This window comes from Antrostomus carolinensis, unplaced genomic scaffold, assembly GCF_000700745.2.
Source record: "Antrostomus carolinensis isolate BGI_N321 unplaced genomic scaffold, ASM70074v2 Scaffold49500, whole genome shotgun sequence".
NCBI lineage: Eukaryota > Metazoa > Chordata > Aves > Caprimulgiformes > Caprimulgidae > Antrostomus > Antrostomus carolinensis.
Window position 1 is genome coordinate 1 of NW_010287309.1, and position 12,341 is coordinate 12,341.

At 37.3% G+C, this 12,341-nt stretch overlaps 1 protein-coding gene across 1 annotated transcript; it reads right to left on the bottom strand.

Moving 5' to 3' along the window:
* Window positions 1–9,635: 9,635 nt before the first annotated feature.
* COMMD2 (COMM domain containing 2) lies at window positions 9,636–11,940 on the bottom strand (the record flags this gene model as incomplete). Its single annotated transcript, XM_010162441.1, has 3 exons — window positions 9,636–9,833; window positions 10,347–10,520; window positions 11,858–11,940. Coding segments are annotated over 3 exons (455 nt in total), but the record flags the coding sequence as incomplete, so codon positions are not given.
* Between the last annotated feature and the right edge of the window lie 401 nt (window positions 11,941–12,341).

The window sequence follows — 12,341 nt, forward strand, 5'->3', positions numbered from 1 at the left end:
CGCCCCGGGGCCCGCAGCAGGCGGAGCAGCTGCTCCGTCCTGTCACGCAGCGCAGGCACAAGCGTTAGTGCTCGAGGAAACTCGGAGCGTTTTCTGTCCTGATGCAACGGAATTTCTGTCAGGCTGATTAGCTTTGCTTTAAAACCATTACTCAGGAAGTTCCTGGGTGATACTAATTTCTGGAAGCAAAATGATGTTTGAATTATTTCACAGTTATTTCACGTACAAGCTTCATCGCATGAGGTAGTGATGCTGTGGCAATGGGGAAAAAAGGAAGGAAGCATCCGTAGTGACACGGACTACACTGCTTCATTGCAGCCTAGGTAAGGTCTAGCCCTTTGCTGATGGGTACAAATTCAGTGCGGAGTTGTATCATGAATCTTTCCAACTCACTACCCATAGGTAATATTTCTAATGCAGCTGTGATACTTTGTGGATCTATCCTGACTGCCTGCTCACAGTCACTTATCCTCTATTTAGCCTATACTAGAAGCCAAAGCTGTCACCAAAATGCTTTCCTGAGGCTTTCCATAAAGTAAATGTAATACATAATTTTTTTATAAATCTTATCTCATTTTTTGGTGCACTTGGAACAACTTTTGAATGGTGGTGACCAGAATTTGCTTAAATTCAGTAGCTGCATCTATCAATAATATTGTTCACTTTCCAACTTCAGTGTTGGTTTTTACAATAGAAAGCATATGGTGCTTTTATGACTACACACATATAGATAGCACATGTTGGCTATACAAGCATACAACTTTATTTTAGTAATGCATTTCTTCTTTTTATTTGTGCATTTTGGACAGCCTCCAGTCTCTGCTGATTGATAAGAATACAGGCTCCTCAGTGATCAGACTCTACATCAGAAAAGTGTTAGGTAAGTATTTTTTTTTATGAACTTACTTTTTTCTTACTTATATCTTAAGAAGAAGCATGACCTATTTTGAACTTCATTTGGCTTCTCCAGCTGAGAACTTGGACCTGACTCTTAACACTTTGTTCCTTGTTCAGTGTTACATTTAATATTGGTAATGAAGATTCTGAGATTCAGGGTTTAGGCCTGTACATAAACTCCAGATTAGGATCAGCTAGCTCTGTGGAACAGATCTCGCTTGTGCATTTCCTGATTTCCTTGCTTCAACAAATACTCTCTGCCATTTATTTTTCCTTAACATTTCCTGTTCATGTTTCCATTGGCTAGGCCTATCTCCTCCTTGGTGTTTTGGTTTTTTTTCCCCTGCACATCTGCTATATTTCTGGTCAGGAAACCCAGCACTCCTGAGACTTGTTTATACTTCCCTTCCCTAAGAATTTTCCATGCTATCTTTTGTACCATTCTGCTGCTGCTTCCTTACTGGGTCACTTGCTAGCATTTTTACTAGCTCAGACAGCTGTGCTAATTGCAGCACCTGCTCCAGAGTTATGCAGCCATTACGTATCATTTTTTTCTGCAATTTCCTTGTGTAAAACCTTTGGATATTAGATGATTGTGTGCATGTGGTTATTGTGTAGATAATGATCTGAACAGAGTGGTTTTTCATACAGCCTTTACAAGGCCTTTTTTGCTTCCTCCAGGCCTCTCTATGCTTGAGTGAAGACACACCCATCTACCTATGACATTCCTTCCCAGATGACATGCCTGTTCAAGGAAAGGCTCTGAGAATTTCATCCATGCTGCCATCTCATCTACATTAATTAGACCACTTCATAAGACAGTGTGGCATCTCATGAAGTAAGTATATGCACATCTGTTCTAAACTTAAGCAGCATTTATTACAGCTAGAACTGTCTTCAGCAAGATATTAGTATTTCAGCTGCACTGAATAATATACTTAGCTTATACTTATTTTTACTGAATAATATAATTAGCTGCTATTGTACCACTTAGTGTAGGCTAAAGCATCTTTCTCCACTAATCTGAAAGTGATTAAAACTGTAAGAATAAATTCTTATAGTATTGTTCTTTGTTTTTATTTTCTGTTTAGAAAATAGTAACTTCCTTCTTTGGACACAAAAATAGGATATGACCACCAGCTTTTATAGAAAATGATTCAATATGTTCAAGTCCATGGAAGACAATGGAACTTCTGTCACAATGGGATTGGATTAAGAGATAAAGGAACCAAACTACAAATGTGCCATAGAAAAGCTTCTTGCTGTTACTTCTTTCTTCCAATTACAAGATCATGCATTATATAAAATAAGACAATAACATTATTTTATCTCAATTTCCTGTGCTGTTCAAATGTTTTTGAGTAGTACACTTTTTTGTTGAACTGAAGGTTTTCTAAAAGTACCGTACTTTGAGTATATCCTATTTGTCATACATTTTCTAGCAGCAAATTGAATCTATACGTCAGTGGAAAGCCAAGCAAACAGATCTAAGTGCACTTTCAAACTTACTCTTAGATAATGAGCATCTAATGGTTTAAAGAAATAATATCATGTTGTAATTTTTAATCTAGATCCATCACTGCTTTGTATCAAAGCCTTAAATATATTAACATTTTTCTGAGAAAGCTGACATAGGTGAAGATGCATGTGTGATGTCTATTATAAAATAAAACATTCAGGATTCCCTGAAAAAAATCTCATGCTTTATGGGTAACTGAGTAACAAAATTGCACAGCGTAGACAAGGAAGAGTGCGCACAGTTCCTGCCTTCTGTTTGGGTATGCACTGTGCAAAAAGACTTTAAGTGGACATTAACTACATCTAGTTGCTTTCATGTACTCCAGCGAAGAGGAGCCATCTATAAAAAGTGAGCTTCTATTCCTCCAAAATAAGTAACGGAGAACAAATACAATGGAACAGCAAACATGTTACATGAAGTTTCACGATATAAGGCATACACATGCATCATACACACACATTTACACTTTAAGAAACATGTAGTTTGTCATGCAAATTAATATTTTTTTATTTGCACTTGTGGCAGTTGGGTATTTAATAGATATTTTTTTTTTTTACATTATGCTCTTGCTAACAGTTCTGTATTGACCTAATATTCAAGAGACTTCCGGAAAGCTATATTTCAGTAAATGCGTTGGTTTTTTTAACAAAGGGGTCAACGCTTAAGATTCTAGTTTTTATCTGTGTGTGTTTCACAGCTCTGTTTCTCCAGTAGCTAAGGCTTTGGTTGGCACATCTGAATGCTCACAAAGCATATGCTGTGTAGAAAACTGTGATGTGGTTTATTTAATACAAGGACATGGTGTATATTACAAAGTTTCACCAAAATAGCTATGTAAGCATAGTTCCTCAGCCAACATCTCCAAGACAGCAAAATCTCTACTGTGTCCACAGTCTGCTAGCAAAAAAAAAACCAAAACAAACAAAACATCAAATAACCCAAGTTCTGTGACCTTCGTTAATGTTGTTTTATATGTTGATGTAATTTTACTGGCAAGAAAGTGATATGAACATCTATAGTAGATGACTGCTCTGATACTCATTGCAGAAACAGCTGTGCTAACCAAAAAATTGCAGCAATGTTTGTGTCTCAGAGGTTATTCCCCTTACAGCAAAGCCAGTGGGATGGGATGTACAAACAGTGCTCATCCACATCAGTACAAAGTCAGATTACACTTAAACCAGTTTGCAGCAGGGATCTGGGAAAAGCTGTAGCGTCTGGTTTGCAAACAGCTGAAGCCGTGTCAGAAGTCACCACACTACAGCTGCTTGTTTCTGCTTCTTCACTGAGGTTACCATGCCCCTTCCCAAGAAGAGAGTGGAACAAAATACACTGTCTGTCTCAGGTAGCTTAAACTGCTGATGAAAATGAGGTTTGCTAATGTAGCTGACTTTGCACATAAATGAATTAGAAAACAAATCCTCATTTGTGGAAATGGTGGTAATGTTTAAAGGACAGGAACACACACAGCTAGTCTTTTAAGACTTTCATTTACTCAAGACAGATTTGGAAGATGGTTTTTGCCCAAATTCTGTGGGATAACTCACTCCTAAAATAGTTGTGTAAAGTAAACTGGGACCTGATATGCTCTGGTGCTTCAGAATAAAAGTCCAGACTTGCAAAAAGAAAAAAATTAATTGCTTAATACGGTATGATCTTATTGGCAAGAGTTGTTCTGGAACAGTCATTTCAGTCTGGCTCCCTGCATGAACACTACTGACAATACCAGCAAGATCTAAAACTGCAATCAACAGCAAGAACTGTCTGGGAAATTTGTGAATTCTTAAATCCGGGAAAAAAAGCATAAACAATAGTGATTTTAAAGGCCACCCATGTCAAATTATTAACCAATTTTGACATTCAGAACAAAAATGTTTACAACAGGTTTTGTCTCAGTAATATTCTAGGTATCAGCTGAGGGATTTCTCTAAGATTAGGGCTTGCTTGAGGCTTCTGCTAAAGACAAACCTAACAGGACAGAATTTTTTGTTATCCTGCCGTAGATCTATGAACACAGAATGCTTGGGAAGCCTTATAGAGAAGTGTTCCGACTTCTGCAGTTCTGATGCTTTAAGTATCTGTTAGGAGCACTAGGAATCGTAGTTTGAATGTTCACACACACAAGCGCACACAAGATAAAGTGAAATTCAGTTTTAATCGATTTACTTAAGTTTTCCTTCTGCCAAAAAATAACACTTTGACAGAGCAATATATAGGGAAAGGAAAAAGAGTTAAGATCAGTAGAAGGTTCTTATGTATTGAATGATGGGGGAAAAAAATATTTAATGTGTTTTGCAGCATATTTGGTCACTGGGGCTTATATCTTAGCCTGCATATTATCTACATTTTGGGACAATCTGTATGCAACTATTTAGAGTGGTGTTCCTCTTACAAACTTCAGTAATGTGATACATGGACTGAAGGATTTGTCTGTTCTTATGTATTTAGAATAAGTTGTCACTGAAGAATCTAGAATAAGCAAGTCAAAGCTGATGATCATGGTAATTCCTAAAATGTATTCTAAAATTCTATTACACAATCACAGTAAAAACTGCACTTTTATGCATGTAAAAGCCATCTGCTCACTATTCTATCCTCAGTAGAACTACTGTTAATGTTTAAAACCTGCCACATTTCAAATATATTAAATCCCAGAACCCTAAATGAAATAGTAGTTTTGTATTGGGTGAGTGAATTTAAAATTTCAAGATACAACTACAGTAATCAAACTGCCACAATTTATATACTTATCTTGAAAATAAAATCAGCAAGAGTATTTAAAAAAAGAGATTGTGCTGTAATATACCTGACCCTGACCACAATGCCAAGCACAGAGTGACACGAGACTTCCTTCCCTGTATTTAGATTAAGAAAGAAACAGCAGAGCTTTACTCATGGGGTTTTGCCAGGTTATTGCTGACTTCCTTTCCTACGCACTATCTACTGTTAAGATTACAGAGGGACAGTGTAGGAAACAGGCATTCTTAAAAAAACCGCAATTCCACCAGTCCTACCTTTGAGTCTATACAGGGACACATTTCATGAACAGCACTAAATTTAAAACAGGCCTAATATTTAACATTAAATTAAAAATATGTTAAGATAAAATCTTAATTCACTGGGTTTTCTGTTAAATGAGAATTGTAGGCCTAATCCAAAGTTCAGATACTGATTTTATTTATATATGTGTATATAAACTAATGCCATAGCTGTTTAAATTAAAAGAGTTTTCCTCATATAATTCAAGGAACATCTAATAAATTAATAACCTATTTAGTCTAGTAAATTAAAAGCTTGCAAGAAAGCGTGTCAGGGACCAGCAAAAATACAAAATAAAGCTTGTAGGAGAGTAAAAATGCTTCAGAATTGATTAAAACTTGGATCAGAAACTTAAACAATAGGTTTTACAAAACAGTGATCACAGAGTTCATTCAGAAAGATTAAAAAAAAACAGAAGGAAGAAAAACACTGCTTCTTGAGTTTACTCCATGCTTAAAAGAATATAAACATTTTAATTAAACATTTAATTAAAAATTATGTCATCCTGAATTTTAAGAATTTGGTTGTATTACATTCTTTACTAAGTGGTTTAGCAAATTAAATGGCAGATTCAAGAAACAATGTTTTACAGTGGTTGAAAACTGGAAGTTTAATTGTTTTCAGTTTAAAGTTGATCATGAATTTGGAAAATATAAGGTGAAATACCTTCCAAGATAAGTCTTGAGACTATAAGCGATTCTTACCAGAAGACAAACACTGAAAATTATTAAAATTATTTTATAGTGAAGCTTCTCCTTTCTAGATTATAAAAACCAAACTTTCTGCCCTCTGCTGTTTAGACCAGGAAAAAAAAACCCAAACTGGGCTACAAATCTGTTGAGAAGCATATAGCTAAGGGCTGAGCCTAACCCTGCTTTTAAGAAAATCATCTATTTTATGCTTAAACTAGTTGGATTTTCAGTTGTTCTGTACACTTGGACTCTGCACTGGCATGAAGTTCGCCTGCATTTAGTCATCTATAAAAAGAGGTGCCAGGGAGCCATTCACAGATTGCTTCACAAAACCAAGTTACTTGACATGCACAGGAAGGGCAGTTCTGCAAAACAAAGTTAAATTTGCAGTAAAATAAAACACACAAAAGTTCTACACTGTGGGCAACAGACTAAGTTCCATACTTAATAGATGTCTAAAGATGAAACAGTAATACACTCGGCTTCCTCACAGTTTATTCAGAACTTAATTAATGTTTGTAAATTGCTTCAAGATTAAAATGCTGCACTGCCTACAAATCAAACTTGCTTAGTCACTTTGAAAAAAGTTACTTAACTTTTTAATAGGTAAGCTGAAAATCACTTTTTTTCTGTTACAAAATCAACAGTCTGTTCTTACAGACTTGCAAAAAAAATACTAGAGAAATGGCCTCTTTATCTTTGCTTTTAATGGCTACATACCAGAGCAAATTTTAAAAAGCCTATTTAAAATAAAATTGGTTAAAAGTAGCAATGTTACTTTTTTTTTAATACCTTGTGAATAATGCTTTGTACTCTCCATGTCCTGTTCAAGGATTTCTATAAAACAATTGCAAATTCATGAGAGGAAACAAGTTATATTAAATACAGCTTTATACGTCACCTTTAGTTTTGCATAGTTTACATTAAAACTGAAAAATCTGGATCAACGAGTGAATTCTTATTTTACCACTATCTACGGGTTGCTGAAGTAGATGCTTTTTCACTCTCCAGCTTCAACTTCCCTACGAAACAGCAGCTCTGCAAGTGCCGTAACCCCAGCACTGGTAACTCAAACTGGTGTGATTATATCAGCAGCAGTAAGCACCGTCTGCTGCGCGTTCGCGCTCATCACCGTGGTTTGGAGATCGTTCTGCTCTGTCTGCACATTGGTACTTCTGCCGCTGCAGCTGCAAGGCCCTTGGTAGCTGCTCCGCCTGCTACGAAGACAGGGAAAGGGGGATTTGCAGAGCTGTGGAAAGGCCTGTTCCGACCTCACACAAAGGCAAATCTGCCTTTCTAATAATTAAGATAAAATCCCTCACTGCTGAGCAGCTGCTTTTCCAAGCTCAGTACTTCTCCCCAGAACAAACTGCAAGGTACAATTCAAAAGCAACACGCTTGGTGTAAAGGATCTTTCTCCTTACTTCTCTTCTTGAGTCTGTTCATGGATCACTGCCAAAGTTTGAGTTTCTCTACATTTCACTCAGCTTCAAAATTCAACCTTGACCATCCTCAATTTGGGTCATTTTTTGTTAGAGGAAACAAGACCAGTCCATGTTGCAGTTTTCACCTGTACGCTGTTGTAATAAGCTTCAAAAAAAGGCAATATCTAGGCTTTCTAATGACAGTCTGTATTCACAAAATCCCCTTTCAACTGTCCATTTACTCATGATCACCAAGGGGAAATCCTCCCCGTCTCTTCTAGGAGATGACACACACATCAACTGCCAGCATTTACCATTATGCCAACTAGCTCTACAGCAGCTAGTTTTCTTTTTTTAAAAAAGAGAGGGAAAGGTAAATACATTCAGATTCATAGGGCAGCAGTGAGATGAGACACAAAAACATTCCAGGACTGGTATCTAAAACATCTATTTAGCTGCCACGAGTTCTAGACTATGGCTATACTGAGGAGAGACAGAATAAAGAGAAAACACCGGCCTGCATACAGGCTGTTTTGTATTTCACCTGCCAATGTAGGCCAATTATGTAAAAAAAATACTAATCAGAAATACCAGGTAGTAACATTTGATTACATTTAATTACCTGAAAATTCCGATTCTATGAAAAAGTCACCACATATGGACGGTAAATGAAACCACTGCTGATTCATATATGGGAAAGGAAATTAAGTTTGTTCACACCATCCCCACACTATGTAAAGCATTTGGAGAATAAGCAACTCCATATTCTAGAAAACTTAGACTTTTTTAAAGTGGTCTTAACGTCATTATTAAAGCACTTCTGCCATGCATTTGTACCTCTCAAAGGTACGAAAATTCAAAACAGTAAGAAAATAATGCATTTGTGAATGTAGGAACCCAATTTATATATACATTTATGGTGCTGCTATGAAAGACAGTAAGTACACAGTTATTGCCAGAATAACTATTTGCCTGCCTGTTTGTCCTCCCCAATATACTTCAAGGGCTTTATGATGCACCTTCACTAGTGACAATAAAACATTAATTAATAAAACTATTTAACCTTAGTCACAAGAGCTACAAAATACTGCATTAGAATACAATTGAAAAGTGACTTTTGACATAACTTTTGTGAGACGTTTTTCTTAAAAATGGAAAAGCATCACTTATACTTACACATCACAATACTTAGCTAGTCCTTCCTGTATGAGAACACTATCCAAACAGGGGAACAAAAATTGTTGCATCACAATTAATATCAGATTTAGCAGAAGTTAACACTATTCTTCATCTGCCTCCTAGCCCATGGTTTTACTTCTGCAATTTTTCACATCACCGTCACATACAGAAATAACAAGTATGCTAACTTACGCTTAGGCCACTGGGTTTCCTATGGTAACTGCTCCCCACAGAAAGCGTGAGGCAGCCTAGTAGGGGTCACAGCCAGCTTTGTGAAAATGGGAGCGCTAGCTTCATTATACTTTATTTTGCTACACAAGGGCAGGAAAGTGGTGTAACACCCAGACTCTGAGCTGACCGAATCCTTTGGAGGAAAAGAGCAGTCATCCCACATGGCCTCTTACACACACACACACACACACACGAGCCTAGATGGAAGAAATATTCCTGTAAAGTATCATTTCCACCACTATAGGGTTTTGTGGTTTTTTTTTAATTTCAAAACAGAAGCAAAATCAAGAGAAAAAAATACTTAGTAAATGGAAAAATGAACATGCAGCTTCATATAATACTGAGACAGCTCCACCTAATGTAGGAAAGCTCTTCAAGTGGAACTATACTAATTTAGAGCTACAGAAATTCTCAGCATAGCATGCTGAATTTCTACATTTGCAAGTAAAGCCAAACCAATTACCTATCTTGTATCAGGCAGGTGTGTAAAGTTAGCACCAGAGGACACTCAGCCTGTAATTACTGGCTCAAAATCCTGTCACAGGAAAGCATTTCATCTGATCCAGATGTTTATTTTTCCTCAAAATGTATTTGTGAACACTCTCTTTACTTGTTTCACAAACTGCCTAGTAAGACAACAGCCACGAACCAATACTATTTCATGTTGCGCACTATTCTCCTGCAATGGTTTGTTTTCATTTCCCCCAAAGCTTGTTCCAGTTGCTGAATTAGGTGGAGGAGGGTGGAAGGGTCGGTTTGCAACACTTGGGCAGTTTGATCTTCATTCTGATTCAGATGTAGCTTTAGAGTCACAGCAGGCTTAATTTGTTGTCTCAAACTTCTGCTTGCAAGCTGCATGAGGGAGTTTAGATGAAATGGGAATAGGGAAACAAACAAACAAATGATGGTTATCAACTTTCATATTTACAATTCACAACAAGTTTGCAGGACCTGCTTCGAGGACTGTTTAAAAATCCTTTTCATCCACATTAAAGATGTACACATCTATTACTTAGTTTTATCATTAGGCAATCCACTTTAATCAACACTCACAGTATTTCTGAAGATCAGGTGATAATTAAGATGGAATATATTCAGTATATGCTAATATTTTTTAAAAACCCCACTGGAACTATGAATTCAATTTTCATAAAGCGACAAATATTTTGCAACATTATGTACCTTGTTCATCTCGTAGCCAGCTATCTTTGGTGCAATAACAATATTATGTCAGTTTTAAATACATGAAAAACTGCTGCCTCAATTACTTTGGAATAATACAAATTCACTGTTTAGTAGTTGTTCATAATGTTAAAAAAAATGTAAAGTAAAATACAGAAAACTGAAAAAAATAATTGAAGTTACCTGCACGTCCAGTCTCCATTCAAGACTGTGATAGCTGGGAAGCTTTGGTGCCAGCTCACTGAGAATGCTTCTGATCTCCTTCCTGTTATCAAGGTAAAGCTGGAGCAATAATTTGTTCAATTCATCTGAGAATCCCAGAACGTGAATGGAATCTTGGAAGTCTATCTCAGAAATCTAGAAATAACAATTTAGGCCTTAATGCAGGACTGTGTAATAATCATTATTTGTTGACAAACAAATAAAACTGTAAGTAAACATGATATATGGTATGGTACAGTTATTTTCCTGAAGGAATGCGTGAGGACAATTCCACAGCTAGGACAAAATAAACCATCCAAGTTCTAAGTGATTTACACATATTGATGTATTACTGCTGAATTGCGTGAGCTTCAGGAACAGTTTTAGATTTTTTTTTTAAAAACATTCAACATGCTCACATTTAAGCCTTCATATCAGACAACAAAATGTAACACAAAAAAGCATCTGAGCTTCATCATGAGAAAGTACACATTTCGATCATCAATTTATCAACAGTGTATTAAAATAATACCGATACTCAAATTATAAATACTCTGCAATGATCTCAATGTCTACACACCTAAGCGAGCACCAGGCTCGGCATTACAGTAACTCTGAGTGGCCCCAACAAGCCAATTCCCACAGGTCAATCAATAATGCCTTTGTGCTGAACTGGAGGAGCCTTGCTCATCACTGTTGTTATTCAACAGAAAATGAACTGACAATTGACAATGCATTCATACCATAAACACATTCTGTGATCAACTATATTCTGCCATAATTCACTGCAATTTGTCAGTCAAGTCACCTTACTTCAAGGGAAGATTCTGAAATATTTCAATCCCTTCCCCGCCTGCTCTTGACAGCAATGCCTGCTTGAGTTTAATTTGGAATTACTTGCCTCTGTATCCCTTTCTCCATGTCTTCATTGTTCAAATACTTTCCTATATCAATCAATAGTAAAAGTCTTTCCAACAGAAACAGTAGTTATCCAACTATTAGTTATTTTAATATCTGTCTACACCCACCCAAACTTCTTATGTCAAGATCTGAAGAGCTCTCAAACCTACTGTATCAGACCAACACAAGGAATACTTAACAGGGGGTTAGCACAACACACACCCGGTACAGGAGCTGAACAACAACAATCTTCACTTGAGCTTAGTGAAGTACGCTTCTCTATATGGACTAAATTACTGCATGTTCTTGGTATACGTTACTAAAGTGGTCTGACATGATTCAGCTTCAGGCACTGAATACAAATTCCAGTCATCCACAGACGCAGTGCAGTGTTTCAGTAAGAGAACAGCGTAAGAGACATCTTCCTTAAGAAGGTCTCTCTTACAGACACCTTTCTTAAAAAGGCTGCTCTTAAAAGTCATCAGAATTTTGAACTCGGTTTCCCCCATTCATCAGTATTTTCAGAGCTGTAAGTTTTTAGAAGACATCTCTGGAGTGTATTCCTGAATTTACAACACAAAAGGTATCCCTACCATAAGCTTGGAGCTCTCAGCAAGAAGATAGGTCAGTCCTTCTACCCCGTGCTGAATGGCATCAACACCAACGCCGAGTTTCCCTTTAAAGAAAGCACAAAGTACCTTTTACCTCCTTGTTAAGCTGCCACAGCAGCAATACACAGAACCGCAGATTTATCTAAAGCCACCTTGCAAAACATGCACAGAAAAGAAAAAACGTAGAGGGTTGTGCACCCTTCAAATAATGATGTAAGGGGGGCAAACAGTGAGTTTGATCTCCCGCCCAAAACAAACAAACAACCCCAAAACCCCAAGAAAAACCCGAACCGATGCCTTACGGCAGGATGTCGAGACAACCCGGTGCTCATGCCCCACGACCGAGCCGGGAACACGCCGGTAACGACACGAGCAACCTGCGGGTCTTGTCTCGGAGGAGAAAAGCCCCGCAGGGCCCCCGAGCCTGGGGCACAACCCCACGCGGGTTCGCAGCCCCGCAACGCCC